The 18747-nt window shown below is 42.6% G+C and overlaps 1 protein-coding gene across 5 annotated transcripts in view; it reads right to left on the bottom strand.

Annotated features, from left to right (window-relative positions):
* Positions 1–18747, bottom strand: part of Ggact (gamma-glutamylamine cyclotransferase) — a 27738-nt gene continuing 8991 nt past the window's right edge. For 3 of the 5 annotated variants that reach the window (XM_076545609.1, XM_076545610.1, XM_076545611.1), the window contains exons 2-4: positions 15225–15295; positions 14119–14174; positions 1–1082 (exon numbers count right to left, since the gene is read on the bottom strand). In XM_076545609.1, the coding sequence (XP_076401724.1) occupies positions 620–1069 (450 nt within the window). In that variant the 5' untranslated portion in view covers positions 1070–1082; positions 14119–14174; positions 15225–15295 and the 3' untranslated portion in view covers positions 1–619. The remainder of the gene's footprint in view (positions 1083–14118; positions 14175–15224; positions 15296–18747) is intronic. The other 2 variants (XM_006978779.4, XM_015997510.3) reach the window with 1 other exon arrangement.

Genomic DNA, 18747 nt, shown 5'->3' on the forward strand with positions numbered 1-18747 from the left:
TTATGTTTTAATGGCTGTTTTAATAGTTTGTGTGTGATCTGGAAACTGGAAGAGTGATGGAGTACACAGTCTGGGTGCAGCAGGCTTTTCTCGAAGGTGGTTTCCATCGAGCCTCCCCAAACCAGCATTTCCCACCATTTTTTTTTCCTTTTTTCAAGACAGAGTTTCTCTGTAGTTTTGGTGCCTGTCCTGGATCTCGCTCTGTAGACCAGGCTGGCCTTGAACTCACAGAGATCCACCTGGCTCTGCCTCCTGAGTGCTGGGATTAAAGGTGTGGGAATCAATACATTAGGTTCTGAGATCTAACTGCAGCCAGGTCTTTAGTCACAGAAGATGCCGACTTAAGGTTAGAGCAAAGCAAATCAAAAAAGGAATACCAGATGCTCTGTAACTGACATTTAGGGGACTTCAGCCCAGAGTGTTTCTCATCTAGTACCTGCAGACTCAGGAGCTCCTTGAATAGCAAGCAATAGTAAGTAACATCAGAGTATGTGCAAAATTTGTGTCGAGACCTTTTGTCAACATGTTTTATAGACAGATGTTAAGCCAGGAAAGCTCTGCTTATGCCAGGCAGCCACTGGGCTTCTTCCATCCTGTTAGCATCCGGGGCATTCGCCCCTCACCTGTTTTCCCGAGGGTTGTAGCGTAGCCCATGTGGGCCCTCGGAATCATAGCTTTTATGGTAGGGGAGATGTATCCACTCAGGTGCGTAGGTGGCCGTACTGTACACGAAGCACTGGAGGCTGTCCCCAGGGCCACTAGCACCCTCCCACTCAAGCACCCGCACTTGCAGGGCTGTGCGCTGGTACATGTTGGGGCAGCCTTCGAAGTCATCCAGGAAACGCAACATCTGTTCATCTACCTTGTAGATCTCACCTGCCACACAGTGGCCCTTGCCTGGCAGGTGAAGCAGCCATGGTATGTTGTGCTCGCCAGCAATCACCAGTGGGAAGGACTCAACTGTGCAGCCCTGGCCTCGGAAGGCTGCTGAGCCATGTGACTGGTCCAGCATGACTTTGTGGTTGGGCTGGCCTCGTTTCAGGGTGCCATACACGAAGATGTGGGCCATCTAGCTGTGGACGCTAGGGAGGAGAGAGCAAGTAGGCATGTCAGCAGGTGAGCAGCTTCCTCGGGGCATCCTCCAGACTTGGGGCAACACCATCACATTCACTCCACTCTGCTGGCCCAGAGTGGAAGGAAGAGAAGCCACAATGTCCTAGTTAAACCTCGCCTATGGACACAGAAGCTCATATTGTCTTCATGTTATGAAATGCTTTCTCTAGCTATTTAAAAAAACTGAAAGAGGCACTAGGCCATCCTGCCTTGGAGTTTGCAATCTTGAACCTAAAAAGAGAAGCAAATATCACTGACTTTAAAAATCTGGGCTGGAGGCAAGGTGTGGTGTGACACATACCTTTAACTCTAGCACTTGGGAGGGAGGTAAATCTGAGTTCCAGACCAGCCTGGTCTGCATAGCAAGCCCTAGGTCAGCCAAGGCTATCTAGTGAGACAAAATCTGAGCTAAGGGTGTAACTTAGACTCCAAGACTTAAAGGAAGAACACTTACTAAGCACCATGGTGTGTATATGGCAGGGAGATCTTCCATGTGTTCTAAGCACTCAGAGCTCAAGTGATCCTCTTGCCTCAGATTTCTGAGTAGCTGGCATTAGAATATCAGTACACCTGGCAAATGCTAAGGTGGGAAGAGCAGGTATGTCAGCCCCTCTGTACCACCAGGGCAGACTGATCCAGATCTCACAAAGATCTCAAGCACAGCCCACATATGGAGACAGCCCCTGAGCATCTCACGTAGGAGGTCAGAGTGGGGCTGGGATAGAAAAAAGGCCTGCATTTGCCATTTCATACCCAACATGTTCTCTCCACCTGACCTGCCATCCTCCTGAATGAGCCGGCACCGTTTCTGTCAGTGCATCTGACTTCTGCACTGGAGCCGTGCATATTCCTCTAAGGCACACAGGGCACTGGAGTAGGAGTGCCTCTCTAGCATGGTTTTGTTGTTGTTGGAATTGAAAATTGCTCTGTGTGCTTTGTTTTGCATAGGGGCCTCCTGCTCAGGTTTCTGCAGTGGTGACCCAGCCCCACCTTTTCTGGAAGCCATCAGGATGTCCCTAGCCACTTCAGTGTTAGAGCTGTCCTTTCCTTGGACTCCTCAGGGCTGACAAATCCTGTCTCCTGGTGAACAGTGTGGCTGGAAGGGAATTGAGGGACTGTTGTCCTGAGGGGGTTTAGGTGTGCTAGGGATTTGCTGGGATGCCTGAGCTCTTCTTGTGTCTTGAAATGAGGCTCTTACATTCCCTGGCCCTTTGGTTTCTGACAAGTTATGATGGGGATTCAAGCGAACTCTTTGTATTCACTGCTCTGGGAGTTCCAGCCTGAAAGCTCCTTGGCATGGTCACTGGGAAGTTGGTGCCCTCACTTCCTCCACCTCCTGGAGGAAGGCAACTTTATAAAGCAAAAAACTTTTTTTTCCTCTAATTCCTGCAAGTTCAAGAGCCCAGACCTAGTGATGGTCTTATTACTGGCAGATTCCTAGGGAGTGAAGGGCACCACAAAACAGAACTTGATTTGGCTTTGGGTCCTGTTGGGCAGTGATCCCAGTACTGCTGTATGTCACCTCAGGGCTCTGTAAGGAAGGAGGCATTTCCTCATTTAACACGTTAGAAGCCAAGTCAGGAACCTCAGAGGAAGGTTCCAAGGCAGTAATGGGAGCTGAAGGCCTGATGCTCCTGCTACTCACAGGAACATGACTAAGTAGCATATGGCTTTGGGACAATTTTCTAAGGCTCCTGCTTCTGGCATTCCTCTCCCACCATTTGTTTTGAATGTATTTTGATAAAAAAAAAAAACAAATAGAATTTTATGCAACTGTGATAAAATCTACCCAACAGAAAACCATTTTTTTTTTCTTAAACTTTTTTCTTCCTAACTGCTTTTAAATGTGTAGTGGGGTTACCATGGAAGTACACCACTGAGAAACAGATCTGTAGCCAGATTTTATCCATTAAATTTCCCCTTAATCACTATTCTATTGCCAATCTCCTAGAGGTCTGCTATCTTATCCACTTTGCATAAGTGAAAGCTGACAGCATTGTCTTTTATGGCTGGCTTATTTCACTTCCTGACATGTGTTCAGGGTTCATTCATATAGTGTGTGTCAGATTTACTTTTTAAAACTAAATAATATTCCACCATACAGACATCCCACAGTTTTCTTATCCTTATCTGTTGATGGACACTTGGATTGGCTGCTGTCAATAATGAATGCTTCTGTGAACATGGATGTGCAGGCTACCTCTTTTAGATCCTGCTTTCATTAAGTTTGTGTGTACTTATCCAGAAGCATTTGGTTCACACAGTAATTGTTTTCTGTGTTCTGAGTACTGTTTTCTGTGGCTGTCGTACCTTTTGAATTACTACCAAAATAGCACTGGTTCCAACCTCACTTCTCCGTCAGCAGTGGTTGCTTCTAGATGGTGGCCATCTCCGTGAATATGCAGTAGTGTATCACTGTGAGTCTGATTTGGTGTCCTTGGTGGATGGTGGCCATCTCCATGAGTATTCAGTAGTGTATCACTGTGAGTCTGATTTGGTGTCCTCGGTGGATGGTGGCCATCAGCATCTTTGCATGCACTTGAGTGGCCATTTGTTTATCTCTGAGAACTGTCTTTCCAAAGTCTTTGCTAAACTATTTGTGCCAAGCTTTATAGAAAAGATAATCGTCCTCTTTGAATACATAATCTACACTTACTTTCTCACATCTGTAGGTTAGTTACCTTGTCATTCTGCTAATTATGTCTACTAATGCACATCAATTTTAAATTTTGATGTATTCCAATAATTTATTTTTAATTTTGTTTCTTATAAATTTTGTTGTCATATCCAAGAAACCATTCTCAAACCCAATGTCATGTGGCTTTTCTTTCTTTCTTTCTTTTTTTTTTTTTTTTTTTCCTTTTTTTAGTTTTTCGAGACAGGGTTTCTCTGTGTAACAGCCCTGGCTGTCCTGGAACTCCCTTTGTAGACCAAGCTGGCCTCAAACTCAAAGGGATTCACCTGCCTCTGCCTCTCGAGTGCTGGGATTAAAGGTGTGCACCACCACGCTCAGCTAGTCATGTGGCTTTTCTAACTTAAGCTCTTAAATTTAGGTCTTTGATCCACTTTGACTTTACTTTTTGTCTTTATGTAAAGGTCTAACTTCATTAACTTGCATATAGATATATAGTATTGTTTGCTGAAAGAGCTGCCTGTCCACACAAAATGGTCTTGGAATTTCCTACAGGTTTTTTTTTTTTAACTATACATGCAAGGATCTACTTCTAGACCCTCTCTCCTATCCCATTTCTCTATTAGGTCTGTTTTCAGGCTATTAGCAATATATCTATTTTAAAGACAGTGTTGAGGGTCTAGTGCAGGCTCACCCTACCTGCCACCATCCACAGATCCTTTCTGCAGCACATCCAACTTGTCTGCCCAGCAAGCACTCCCACATGCTTCTCCAAAGTCTAACCCAATGAGCCTCCCTGTCACCTCCTGTCCAGGAGCCCTCTGCACAACCCACCAGACCTAGCCCAAGTCCTAGTCTGGCACCCCTGCCTGACTGCGACCTATCTCCAGTCAGGAACCACACTCCTTGCCACCAACCACAGGTTCCTCTCTTTCCATCTCCACGTCCAACCCCTCCACCCAGCTAGAGCTTCAACACCTTTCTCCAGGGTATAGCCAGGTGAATCACCATGATCCTCCCCAATCTGCCAGGTCTAGCCCAGGTCCCACATCTACCAGTACCCAGGTTCTGTTTGGCCACCCCTTCTGCACTGCAATCAATCCCTACAGTTCTGCCTGGAACCACCTTTATCTTCCTTTATCTTCATACCACATAACCCAAAGGTCCCTCCCATAACACTTTCAACCTTTCTATTCAGCCAGATCTACCCCCATACTCTAGGCTAGGTCCAAGAGGCAATTCCTGTACACTAGCTCAGCTCCCCCACCCCAACTGTCCATCTGAAGCCATTTACAAATTCTAGGCCCAATCCATCCACACGTCCTCTCTTCTGCCCCAACCTGCTCTGTCCATATCAGACTCAGAACTAACAAAAGAAGTCCATGTGCCCAGATACTGCAAAACTACAAACAATATGAAAGATAACCAGTATCTACTCTCTAAAATCTGCCAGTCCTATAGAAGTGTTTGCCAATGATTGCCAGCGAGAATTACTTGGATGAACCCAGGACAATCATAAATTTCATCAAAGAATTCAAGGAATTTAAAGAAGATACAAACAGCTCAATGAAATTAAAGAGAATAAGCCTGAGTGAAGTCCAGACATAAGGCTGATGGAAATGACAATGACAACCTAGGACTTTTGAGAATGGAATTCAATTAGGAGATATAAACATTGAAGCTGAAATGAAGATGGAATTGTAAAACCCGATAACTCAACTAGAAAACTCAAAAAGCCTTACAAGTAGAGTGAGTGAGCAGAAAACATATCAAGAATCAAAGATAGAGGCTCTAGATGAAATAAGGGGGAAAAATTAAAAACACAAAGGAATATACAAGAAATGTGAGACACCTTAAAAAAAAAACCTTCGAATTATAGGCACAGATGAGGAAGAAGACTCCCAAGTCAATGGCATAGACCAGATCTTCAACAAGATCATAAAGAAATCTTCCCCAAACTAGGAAAGACACATCCCTACAGATACAAGAAGCATACATAACACCAAATATACAAGATCAGAAAAGGAAATCTCCACAACATATTATAGTTAAAGCACTAAATACACATACAAAGGATGTATAATGAAGTTACAAGAGAAACAAAATCCAAGTTATATAATGAAGAAAAACCGATTAGAGTAACAGCTGATTTCTCAGTAGAAAGGTTGAAAGCCAGAAGAGTCTAAAGCAATACATTCCACTTCCTAAAAGACCATGATGGCCAGCATAGACTGATATACACAGCAAGACTATCTGCCATAATTGAAGGAGAAAGAAAAACTTTTCACAATATAAGCAGCCTAAAATTATATTCAACAAACCAAATGTAAAGAAAATGGAGCAATATTTTGGGCTGAAGAGAGGAATGAGCATAGCTGATAGACTGTGGAAAGAAATGGAAAGCCACAATTATTAAAACACAAATTATCAATGAGAACACAACACTAAAAATAACAAAATAACTGCAATTAACACACATATTTCAATAATAACTTTAAATATCAATGCCTCAATTCTCCAATCAAAAGACAAAATGACTGAATGGATCAAAAAACAAAATCCATCTATTGTCTACAAGAAAGACAACTCAGCTTTAAAGATAGGCACTGAGTTAGAGTCAAATGATGGACAAAAGTGCTCCACACAGACTGGACCTGGAAGCAAGCAGGTCCTAATACCTGACACAGCATGCTAATCAGAAGAGATAGAGGGACACTTAGTCCTTATCGAGGGAGCAGTTAGCTAAGATGACATTACCATATTAAACAGATAGGCAACAAATTCTGGGGTGCCCAATTTCATAAAATTTCATTTCTACTACTGAGATTTAAAGATTTAATGAACCCATTAATAGTAAGTGATTTCAATATAGCAATTTTTCCAATAGACAGGAGTCTAAAAGGAAGCATTTAATTGGGGGTTTGCTCATAGTTTCAGAGAGTTAGTTCAAAATCATCATTGTGGGGAAGCATGGTGGCAAGCAGGTAGGCAAGGCACTGGCTGGAGCAGTAGTGAAGAATTTACATCTTATCTACGAGTTGGAGGCAGAGAGAGTCTGGTGTGGGCTTTTGATACCTTAAAGCCCCCCGCCCCATGATACATCTGCTCCAACAAGGCCATATCTCCTAATCTTTCCCCAAACAGTTTCCCCAACTAGGGACCAAAAATTCAAATATATCAACCTCTGGGGAGGCCATTCTCATTCAAACAAGTTATCTGAGCAAAAACAGTGAAACATCAGAATTGACACTGACATCATATACCAAATGGACTTAACAGATACATATATATTCCACCCAAACACCAAAGAATATACATTCAACTTAACAGCACATGGAAGCTTTTCTAAAATGCACCACATTCTAGGACAAAAACCCTTTATAAATTCAAAAAGATTGAAATCAATCCTTATACCCTATCTAACCACAAAGCAATAAAACTTAAAACTGAGCCAGGCGGTGGTGGCGCACGTCTTTAATCCCAGCACTCAGGAGGCAGAGCTAGGTGGGATCTCTGTGAGTTTGAGGCCAGCCTGGTCCACAGAGTGAGATCCAGGACAGGCACCAAAGCAACACGGAGAAACACTGTCTCGGAAAAAAAACAAAAAACAAACAAACAAAAACAAAAAACAAAACAAAATAAAAAAACACAAAACAAAAAATACCTTAAAACTGACAGCAAAAAAATCTCTAGTCAGTACACACACTAAAGGAAATTAAAAACTCATTAATGAATGATGAATGAATGGGTCAAAGAAGAAACCAAGAAAGAAATAATTTCCTGGAACTAAATGAGAATGAAAATATAACAAAACCTCTGGAAAACATTGAAAACATACCTACAAGAGAAATGTATAGCTCCTATACGTGTCTATGTTAAAATTAAAGGCATGGTGGAACACGCCTTTCATCCAAGCACTTTGGAGGCAGAGTAGATCTCGGAGTTCCAGGTCAGCCTGATATATGCAGCAAGTTCCAGAACAGCCAGGGCTATGTAGAAACTTTGTCTCTCCGCCACCTCCCCCAAAATAATTCAAAAAGAGCACAAATAAATGGCTTAGTTGATGCAACTACAGAAGTTGGAAAATAAGAAGAAACCAAATCCAAACTCAGTCATGGCAAGAATAAAAGGAGAAACCAATGAAATAGAAACAAAGAAAAAAATACAAAGAATCAACAAATCTAAGAGCTGGCTCTTTGAGAAGACAAATCAAAGTACAGAACCTTGGCCCAACTAACCAAAAGAAATAAAGAATCCAAATTAACAGAATCAGAAATGAACAGGGAAACATTACCACAGACACTAAAAAAACTCAGAGTATTATAAAGGAATACTTTAAAAACCTATACTTCTTTGTTTTACATCTAGTATCCTCCTATGAGTGAGTTCATACCATGTTTGTCTTTCTGAGTCTGGGTTACCTCACTCAGGATGATTTTTTTCTAGATCCATCCATTTGCCTGCAAACCTCATGATGTCATTGTGTTTCTCTGCTGAGTAGTATTTCATTGTGTATATGTACCACATTTTATTTATCCATTCTTCAGTTGAAGGGCATCTAGGTTGTTTCCAAGTTCTGGCCATTACAAAAAATGCTGATATGAACATAGCTGAGCAAGTGCCCTTGTGGTAGATTGAGCATTCCTTGGGTATATAGCTGGATCTTGGGGGAGACTGATTCCCGATTTTCTAAGAAAGCGCCATATTGATTTCAAAAGTGGTTGTACAAGCTTGCATTCCCACCAGCAGTGGAGGAGAGTTCACCTAGCTTCACATCCTCTCCAGCACAAGCTATCTTCAGTGTTTTTGATCTTAGCCATTCTGACAGATGTAAGATAGTATCTCAGCGTCGTTTTGATTTGCATTTCCCTGATGATTAGGGATGTTGAGCAATTCCTTAAATGTCTTTCAGCCATTTGAACTTCCTCTGTTGAGAATTCTCTATTTATCTCTATAGCCCATTTCTTAATTGGACTGTTGGGCATTTTGATGTCTAAGTTCTTGAGTTCCTTATATATTCTGGATATCAGTCCTCTGTCACATGTGGGGTTGGTGAAGATCTTTTCCCATTCTGTAGGCTGTCGCTTTGCCTTGTTGACCGTATCCTTTGCTCTACAAAAGCTTCTCATTTTCAAGAGGTCCCATTGATTGATTGTTTCTCTACAAAAGCTTCTCATTTTCAAGAGGTCCCATTGATTGATTGTTTCTCTCAGTGTCTGTGCTACTGGTGTTATATTTAGGAAGTGATCTCCAGTGCCAATGTGTTCAAGACTACTTCCTACTTTCTCTTCTATCAGGTTCAGAGTAGCTGGATTTATGTTGAGGTCTTTAATCCACTTGGACTTAAGTTTTCTGCACGGTGACAGATATGGATCTATTTGCAGCCTTCTACACGTTGATATCCAGTTATGCCAGCACCATTTGTTGAAGATGCTTTCTTTTTTCCATTGTACACTTTTGGCTTCTTTGTCAAAAATTATATGTTCATAGGTGTGCGGATTAATGTCAGGGTCTTCAATTCGATTCCATTGGTCCACATGTCGCTTTTTATGCCAGTACCAAGCTGTTTTTATTACTGTAGCTCTATAGTAGAGCTTGAAGTCAGGGATCGTGATGCCTCCAGAGGTGGTTTTATTGTAGAGGATTCTTTTGGCTATCCTGGGTTTTTTGTTTTTCCATATGAAGTTGAGTATTATTCTTTCCAGGTCTGTGAAGAATTGTGTTGGTATTTTGATGGGGATTGTATTGAATCTGTAGATTGCTTTTGGTAAGATTGCCATTTTTTACTATGTTAATCCTGCCTATCCATGAGCATGGGAGATCTTTTCATTTTCTGACATCTTCTTCAATTTCTTTTTTTCAGGGACTTAAAGTTCTTGTCATATAGGTCCTTCCCTTGCTTAGTTAGAGTTACCCCAAGGTATTTTATATCATTTGTGGCTATTGTAAAAGGTGATGTATCTCTGATTTCCTTCTCAGCCTATTTGTCAATTGTATATAGGAGGGCTACTGATTTTTTTGAGTTGATCTTGTATCCTGCTATGTTGCTGAGGGTGTTTACAAGCTGTATCAGTTCCTTGGTTGAATCTTTGGGGTCACTCAAGTATACTATCATGTCATCTGCAAATAGGGAAAGCTTGACTTTTTCCTTTCCCATTTGTATCCCCTTAATCTCCTTATGTTGTCTTATTGCTCTGGCTAAAACTTTAAGTACTATATTGAATAAATATGGGGAGAGCGGACAGCCTTGGAGGCTACCTAGAAAACAGGACCCCAAGAAAGACACAAGGTTGCCCAATGACAGAAAAAATGGATGAGATCTACATGAACAACCTGGACGTGAGTGGGGGTAATAAAGGGCAAGGGTCGAGGAAAAGAGAGCTTAGGGGAGCAGGAGATCCCAGCTGGATCAAGAACAGAGAGGGAGAACAAGGAATAAGAGACCATGATAAATGATGACCACATGAGAATAGGAAGAAGCAAAGTGCTAGAGAGGTCCACAGAAATCCACAAAGATACCTCTACAATAGACTACTGGCAATGGTCGAGAGATAGCCTGAACTGACCTACTCTGGTGATAGGATGGCCAAACACCCTCACTGTCGTGCTAGAAACCTCATCCAATGACTGAGGGAACCAGATGCAGAGATCCACCGCCAGGCCCCAGGTGGAGCTCCAGGAGTCCAATTGGCAAGAGGCAGGGTTTGTATGAGCGAGAATTGTTGAGACCAAGGTTGGATAAAGCACAGGGACAAATAGCCAAACGAATGGAAACACATGAACTATGAACCAGTAGCTGAGGAGCCCCCAACTGGATCAGGCCCTCTGGATAAATAAGACAGTTGATTAGCTTGATCTGTTTGGGAGGCATCCAGGCAGTGGTACTGGGTCCTGTCCTCTGTGTATGTGCTGGCTGTTTGGAACCTGGGGCTTATACAGGGACACTTGGCTCAGCCTGGGAGGAGGGGACTGGACCTGCCTGGACTGAATCTACCAGGTTGAACTCAATCCTCAGGGGAGTCTTTGCCATGGAAGAGATGGGAATGGGGGGTGGGTCGGGGGAAAGGCGGGGGGGGGGGGGGGGGGGGGGGAGGCCGGGAGGGGGAGAACAAGGGAATCCATGGCTGATATGTGACATTAAATTATAAAATAAAATTTAAAAAAATATTTATCGGCCGGGCGTTGGTGGCGCACGCCTTTAATCCCAGCACTCGGGAGGCAGAGCCAGGCGGATCTCTGTGAGTTCGAGGCCAGCCTGGGCTACCAAGTGAGCTCCAGGAAAGGCGCAAAGCTACACAGAGAAACCCTGTCTCGAAAAACCAAAAAAAAAAAAAAAAAAAAAAAAAATTTATCAAAAAACCCCTATACTTCATTAGGCTGAAAAACCTAGAAGAAATGGATGAATTTCTAGATTCAGCCAAATCACCAAAATTAAATAAAGAATTCAACAACATAAAGAGACCTATATCAAATTAGGGGATTGAAATAGTAATAAATATCCTTCCAGTTAAGAGAAGTTCAGGGCCAGACCGAAGCACAGCAGAATTCTACCACTTTCAAAAAAGACCTATAGCCAATCCTTAAACTATTCAAGAAAAAAAAAAGGAAGAAGGAAAGAAAAGAGGAGGAGGAGTACTCCCAATCCAAACCCTTCGATCACTCTAACACCAGAACCAGGTAAAGACTCAACAAAGAAAAATACAGGCCAATATAGCTGATGAACATAGATGCTAAAAAGCTCGATAAAATACTTGTAAAAAGAATACAGACATATATAAAAAAGACCATACACCATGACCAACTTGGCTTCCCCTGAAATATAGGACAGTTCAGCATACCCAGTGAGCACATGAGTTCAGCATACCCAGTGAGCACATGCAACAAACCACACAAGTTGACTTCAAAGACAAAATCACATGATCACCTCAGCAGATGCAGAAAAGGCTTGACAAAATCCAACATACCTTCATTACAGAAGTCTGTAGCTGAAGTTTTCCCGTGTCCCGGAAGTCCTAGAGAATGTAGGACTAGAGGTAATATACCTCAACACAAAAGCTATATATGAGAAACCCACAGCAACATCATCTTAAATGGAGAAAAGCTTGAAGCAATCTCACTGAAGTTAGAAATGGGACAGGGCTGTCCACTATCTCCACTTCTTTTCAATATTTGCTCAAAGTACTGGCTGGAACAAAAAGGGAACAAACAGAAGGAATCCAAAGGGATACAAGTGGGGAAAGAAGTCAAACTATCCCTATTTGCAGATGAACTAACACTATACCTCCAAGATCCCCAACATTCTACCAGAAAACTTCTAGAAACAAAAACAAATTCAGCAATGTGAGAGGATACAGAATCAACTTACATACTTTTTCTATACACCAACAACAAACACGCATAGAAATCATGGACACATTCCCATTCACAATAGCCTCAAAGAAATTAAAATATCTAGGAATTAACCTAACTAAGGAAATGAAGAACCTCTACAATGAACACTTTAAACCTCTGAAGAAAGAGATAAAGACACTAGAAAATGAAAAGACATCCCTTACCCCTTGCTCATGAATTTGAATTAATGTTATAAAAATGACCATTTTACCAAAAACTATTTACAGATTCAATGCAATCCCAATAAAAATTCCCATTGCATTATTTACAGAAATAAGAGAAATCCTACAATTCATATGAAACTACAAAAGACCTCAGCCAAAATAATCCACAGCACAAAAACAATGCTGGAGGGATTAATAGTTTAGATTTGAAGATACATTGCAGAGCCATAGTAATAAAAATACGGTACTTGCACAAAAACCGACCAATGGAACAAAATTGAAGACCCAAAAGTGAGTATATGTAACTTCAGTCATATAATTGACAAAGATGCCAAAACCTTAGACTTGAGAAAAGAAAGCATCTTCAACAAATGGTGCTGGAAAAACTAATGTCCACGTGCAGAAGAATGAATTAGACCCTTATCTATAACCGTGCATGAAAACTAACTCCACATGGGTCAAGGACTGAAATGTGAATCTGGAAACATCAAAACTGCTGGAAAAAAACATACGCAGTCCCCTCATGACACAGGCGCAGGGAAGGACTTTCTGAGCAAGACTCCATCTGCCCAAGAATCAAGGCCAAAACTGACAAGTGGGACTTCATATAATTAAAAAGCTTCTGTTCAGCTAAAGAAACAATCAACAGAGGAAGCCTGCAGAATGGGAGAGAATCTTTGCCACTTATATATCTAACAGAGGATTAATATCCATTAATATATAAAGAACTCAAAAAAAGGAGTTAAAAAACAAAACAAATGACCAGTTCAAAAAATGGGACTGGGATCTGAACAGAGTTCTCAAATGAAGGGGGGAAAAAAAGAAAAAAGAAAAGTTCATAGTCCCTAGCAGGGACAGGAGAACCCTGCTCTGATGCTTCTGGCCCCCAGGGAGGGCCACTGTGAAAAAGGATGTTGTTTCCTGAGAGTAATGCCTAATTATGTTTTCAAATTGCCCCTCCCCCACACTGTGCAATGCTAGTTCTTTCCATGACACTGGATTTAATTAGTCCTGTATAAAAATGCAAGAACTTAGTTTAATAATAAGGGGTGGAAAGCACAAAACAAAAATGGCTGTTTGTCTTGGTGAATGTTAAGTAGATAGCCCCAAGTCAGCTTGAACCATGACACTGAAGGATGAGTGTTCTGCTCCATCAGACACAATATAGACCCAGTCTCCGCAGTGAGCATCAGACAGGATACCCACAGGTGGACATTCAAGACACAGAGCCAGGTTATGACCTTCACACAACAACTGTAGATTTTTGAGATTATTATTTCAAGTCTCTGAGCTTTTGTTAAAAATTGGGTTCATCATGTTTCCCAATGAATTACTCTCTACTGAGCAATGACTGCCAGACCAGCATGCAATGACCCTGAATTCCTCTTTCCCCTGACCCTTCCCTCTCACTTCCCCAGGTCTCCACCCCAGCTCTTCCTTCCCCAAATGCTTACTGCAGGATTCTCAGCTAAGCTCCCGAGACTGTTATGGTAAATGTTTCGGTGAGAGGGGGATTTAAGTCTTATCAAGTGGTGGTTTCAGAACCAAGAAGCAGTCTCAGGAAGGGGTCACTGTACCATGGAATCATGATGTGGACAGTGGCTTTCTTCTTTAAACTGTAGAAAATCAGCAACTTTCTTCTAAAGAAAACAATAGCTTATTTCTATAAAAGATAACTAGGCAAGAGAGACGAGCCTTTACTCAAACATTTGGTTAATGAATTCTTTCTAATATAAAATCAGTTTGAGAACACTACTTATGTAGTGCAAAATGAATGTTCTGCATTTCTGGCTTCTTTCATAAGAAAAACATCATTACCTTTTCTGATTGTGTTTTGAACAGTACACACGGATCCTTCAGGAAGCAACTTGTCCCTGTGGGGATTGGGAAAGGATCAGAGTTAAGTACTGAAACAAGCAATTAATTCCCATTAGAGGATTAAGGCACTCATGTTCACTTTGAATCAGAGAAGCAAGTTGAGAGTGAACTGTTGTACGAGCAAGAGGTTATTTGTCAAAATGAATAAATTAAAGACCCAAAGAGCAGCTAGACGCACAAAAGGGGCTGGGTAGACACATGACATTGGCCAGGGGATGGGTAAGGTTTTATGTCTATGGGAAGGACTGCCTTTCTCTTTGCAAACACTGAGGAAGCAGGGTCTATGCCATATGTTGCTGTCTTCATTCTAACAGATGTGTCCTATAGAAGTAAGCCCAATTCCCTCGTCTTACCACACATGTGCAGTCTAGACAGCCACACATGGCTGTTCAGCTTCAGTTTAGCTGGGAGCTCTAGAGCCTGTACTGAGTAGTTTTATGCAATGTCTCTGTGGATGATGTCACAGATACAGTAAAGACCAGGTGGTAAGCCTACAGTGTCAGGACTGAGGTGCCCCTGATTAGAATTGAAGAGCCCAAAGCAGAACCTTTGTCTCAAACTTCGTTACAACCTAGAATAATGTCTATCCAGAATTTAGCCCAAAGATAGAGTAGGCTCAGTGTCTCCAAATGCCTTAGCTCAGCAAAACCTGGCTAGTTAACAGTGTCAATATTTAAAAGCCAAAAACACCATAGTAATGTCCATCTGGCAGGGTACTGCCTGAAATGCTGTCACTCAGCAGTTTGCTTTTCTGTAGTACAATCCATCTAGTTTCATATTTCATCACTGAAGCAGAATTTAGTGATTCCAAGGCCTTTACATAATTGCTGGATGTGGTGATATATTGTGTACCCTAATAAAATTTGCCTGAAGATCAGAGAACAGAACACGCCACTGGATTAAACATAGAGGCCGGGCAGTGGTGGCACACACCTTTAATCCTAGCACTTGAGAGGCAGAGATCCATAGGGATCAAAGCCACCCTGGACTACATGAGATTGACTCAGTCTAGGAGAGAAACAGAGCCAGGCATTGGTGGCACACACCTTTAATCGCAGCACTTGAGATCTGCCTTTGCTTGGGAAGCACACATGCCTTTAATCCCAGGAAGTGGTGGCTGGGCAGAAAAAGGTATATAAGGTGTGAGAAGACAGGAACTAGAGGCTTTTCAGGCTGAGATATACATCAGATGTAACAGATGGCTTGTTCCTTTGTCCTCTGATCTTTCAGCATTTACACCAATATCTAGCTCTAGGTCTTTTATGATAAGACCTTTAGAAATTCATGTTACATCTGGCCCCCAATGTGGGTCATGAACCCACGACCCTGAGATTAAGAGTCTTATGCTCTACCTACTGAGCTAGATTTAAGACCGATTTAAGATTCGAGTAACAGCTGGATTGGTCTTGATTGGTATTTTTCACTAGCCACCTGGTGGCAGGAGTGTAAAAGGCAGGATTTTGACTTTATTAAGTTAGTCTAAATCACGACTAGCACACATGTTCAGTTCCTACTTCAGACACGCAGCAGGTGAGACCAAATAAGACAAGAGCTAAGGCTTAAAGTCTTCCAACATTAATTTGCTAAAGGATTTTAAATGAATGTCACCTTCTAGCATAAGAACAACCTTCTAATATGGTACTTCAATAAAATATCCATCCTGTTTGTATTTAGTGGCACAAAGAAGTGTTAGTAGATGCTGGATGTCATCACTTCAATTTTTTCACATGATAAATCAAGCCACGAGCAATCTGCCAGTTGTCAAGTGAAGACCTCGATAGAAACAAGTGGTCGGATGTGTCTACCACTCAGCACTGGCTGCAGGAGGAGTCATTCCAGAACCAGGAACTCTGGTGCTGCAGACCCCCACCAAAGCAATTATAAATGGAGTCTTCACTTGCTTTTATCATCCACCATCTGTGTCAATGTTGGCTACACCAAGTTCACAAAAGGCAAGCACATCGACCACAATGCCAACCACAGCCCCTGTCTTTACCACCTCCACTAAATATCACCCTTACCATCCAGTGGCCTGGAGCACACACAAATATACCCATAGTAACCCTATTTACCTTGGAGAAAAGGATGGGTACCTGATATAGTTACTCATTAATTATTAACAGGTCTCTTAGAACTGTAGGAAACAGGTGAAAAAACAAGATGCTGTGAAGTTTAAACCTGGCCCTGACCTGTGAGCAGGAGCAGGCACTAAGGTCCTGGGCATCTTGCCAGGGAGGGCTGGACACATCCTGCAGATGCTTTGATGCTTGCCTGGTTCTTTATAGTAAAGACAAGACCTACCTGCTGGAGCCAGCCTCACCAGCTTTACCACTACCCCTGAAAGGAGACAGTCAAACACTGTCCTCACATTAGTAGCACTGGCTGCCTTTGAAATCAGGGATGGCTTGCTGGTGTGTTCAAAGCTCCAGATTCTTGAGGTCTGGGAAAACAAACCTTTATGGCCCTGATGCCACAATGGCCTACACATATGTGGCCTTGGCCACCATTCTGTGAATTTTTAATGCTTTGGTCATGACAAAAATGTTTTTCATGCTGTGTTACTTTAAAGACTCAGCAAGTAAAGGTCAAGAAAGGTCCTTGACACCAAACCTAATGACCCGAGTTTGATGCCTGGGAACCATGTGGTGGAAGGGCAGAACCAAATCCTGACCTCTACATTCATGTTGTGGCACACATGCCTCTCCATATATATCTATGTAATTTTAAAAACTTAAGGCAGTTACATACCATCTTCAAAGTACAGTGACCAACAGTGCAGACATAGTCTTCTCTTCACTTTTGCCCACTCTGAGTATGAAAGTGACTGGAAAAATCCCCAAGCACTGGAAGGAAGCTTGTGCACACAGGCCAGGTAGATTGGGATGGTGACATGCTGGCCCTTGCTATTCCAGCAGATGGTTCAGCAGCCAGACTCCTGTCAACAGGCTGAGCAGGTAGCTCCAGATCTTGGAAGGCGCCAATAACCCACTGGCGCCACCTGCAGCTCAAGCTAAATCCAACAGGGTGTCCACTTTGAGACGGCTGATTTTGGCCAGATTCCAGGCTTAAATGCCTCAGTTCTTCTCTCAAGTTCATGCTCCAGGCTGCACAAAGTGTGGGCAACATAGTCTGTGTGTAAACCTACAGGCATCTCACTCGGTGCTAGTCTCTGCCATCATTGCTGGTCAACACCCAACCAGAGGCCAACAAAAGAGGGCCAAGTGCTCCAGATCCTAGGTGACTCAGGCCCGTTACCCAGGGAGGCATGTTCAGACAGCTGCAGGCCTGGAATGGGATCTGGAATTTGCAAGCTCCATCTCAGCAAGGTGGGGAGCAGCTCAGGGTAGGATACCACTCTCTGGAGGAGGGCACAGTGATACTTTCCAACTTGATCCAGGTGATTCCACAGTGGAAACCATTTTGTGTGCAAATTAATAAAGAGTTGATATCGAAAACACCAGTGAGTCAGGCATAGTGGTACACACCTATAATTCTAGAATTCTGATTCATGAAGAAAGATGGCAAATTCAAGGCCATCATGAACTACAACAGCCCTATTTCAAAAATAAAAACTAATGAGCACACACAAAAAAGGGAGGCAGCTTGCAAGCCACTGAGCCTCCTGTCTTTGCAAAAGTTATCAGGGAATTCAACATGCCTCCTAATCAGAAACAGGTTCCTCATCTTCAGAGTTTCCACAAGCAGCCAGTTCCTGCAGTCTTTCTGAAATGGACTTACGCTACCCTGTTAAACTCAGTCACTTTCTGGAACCTGACTCACAATGAAACAGAGTAAGACATGTTCCTCTGCATATGCTATTCAGGTTCAAGGAAAGGAGGCCGAGTCTGGGTCAGCAGGCAGAGGAGGTACGGAATGCAGGTTGCGTGGGGTGCCCCATGCCCAGACACTGGCACATACAGCCATAACTTTTTTCACCCACCTAGGACTCCAACCATGCTAACTGCTGACTAAGCAATGACTGCCCAAACTTGGCTAAGAAACACAGCAAATGATCTGGCTTTTGTTGTATTTCCCAGGCTACTGGAGGGGAGCATGCTTTCATACTTGGCAACTGCTCACAATGTGTTTACTCGGACTGGAACAAGCACTCTAGTCAAGAAGGGAAGAGCTAACAATCCAGGTCTTGTCCTAGCTCACCCTTTGTTAGTGGGAGATGCAGAGGCAGGGAAATGGAGCATCTAGGTCTGGCTGAAGGCGGGTCATTTCCAGTGTGCCTCTGCCCCAAGGGCTTTGCTGTTTAACTTTGAGTCACCTTGGGCAGAAGAGCAGTCCTTGCCTGAAGACTGCTCTCCCTTTCCTTCATTCGTCTACAGCATGACTCCTTTGCATCTTGGAACTTTTTGTTAGAAGTACTCCAACTGTTTGAAACAGGAATGTTTACACTATAACACTTTTATTTTTCAAGGACAATTCAAGCTATAGTAACACTGTGTGTGTGTGTGTGTGTGTGTGTGTGTGTGTGTGTGTGTGTGTGTGTGTGTGTGTGTTCTGGGTATCAAACTGAAAACTTCAATGGTAGGCATGTGCCCTACAGGTGAATTGTATTTC

This window comes from Peromyscus maniculatus, chromosome 9 (genome assembly GCF_049852395.1).
Source record: "Peromyscus maniculatus bairdii isolate BWxNUB_F1_BW_parent chromosome 9, HU_Pman_BW_mat_3.1, whole genome shotgun sequence".
In the NCBI taxonomy this organism is placed as follows: Eukaryota; Metazoa; Chordata; class Mammalia; order Rodentia; family Cricetidae; genus Peromyscus; species Peromyscus maniculatus.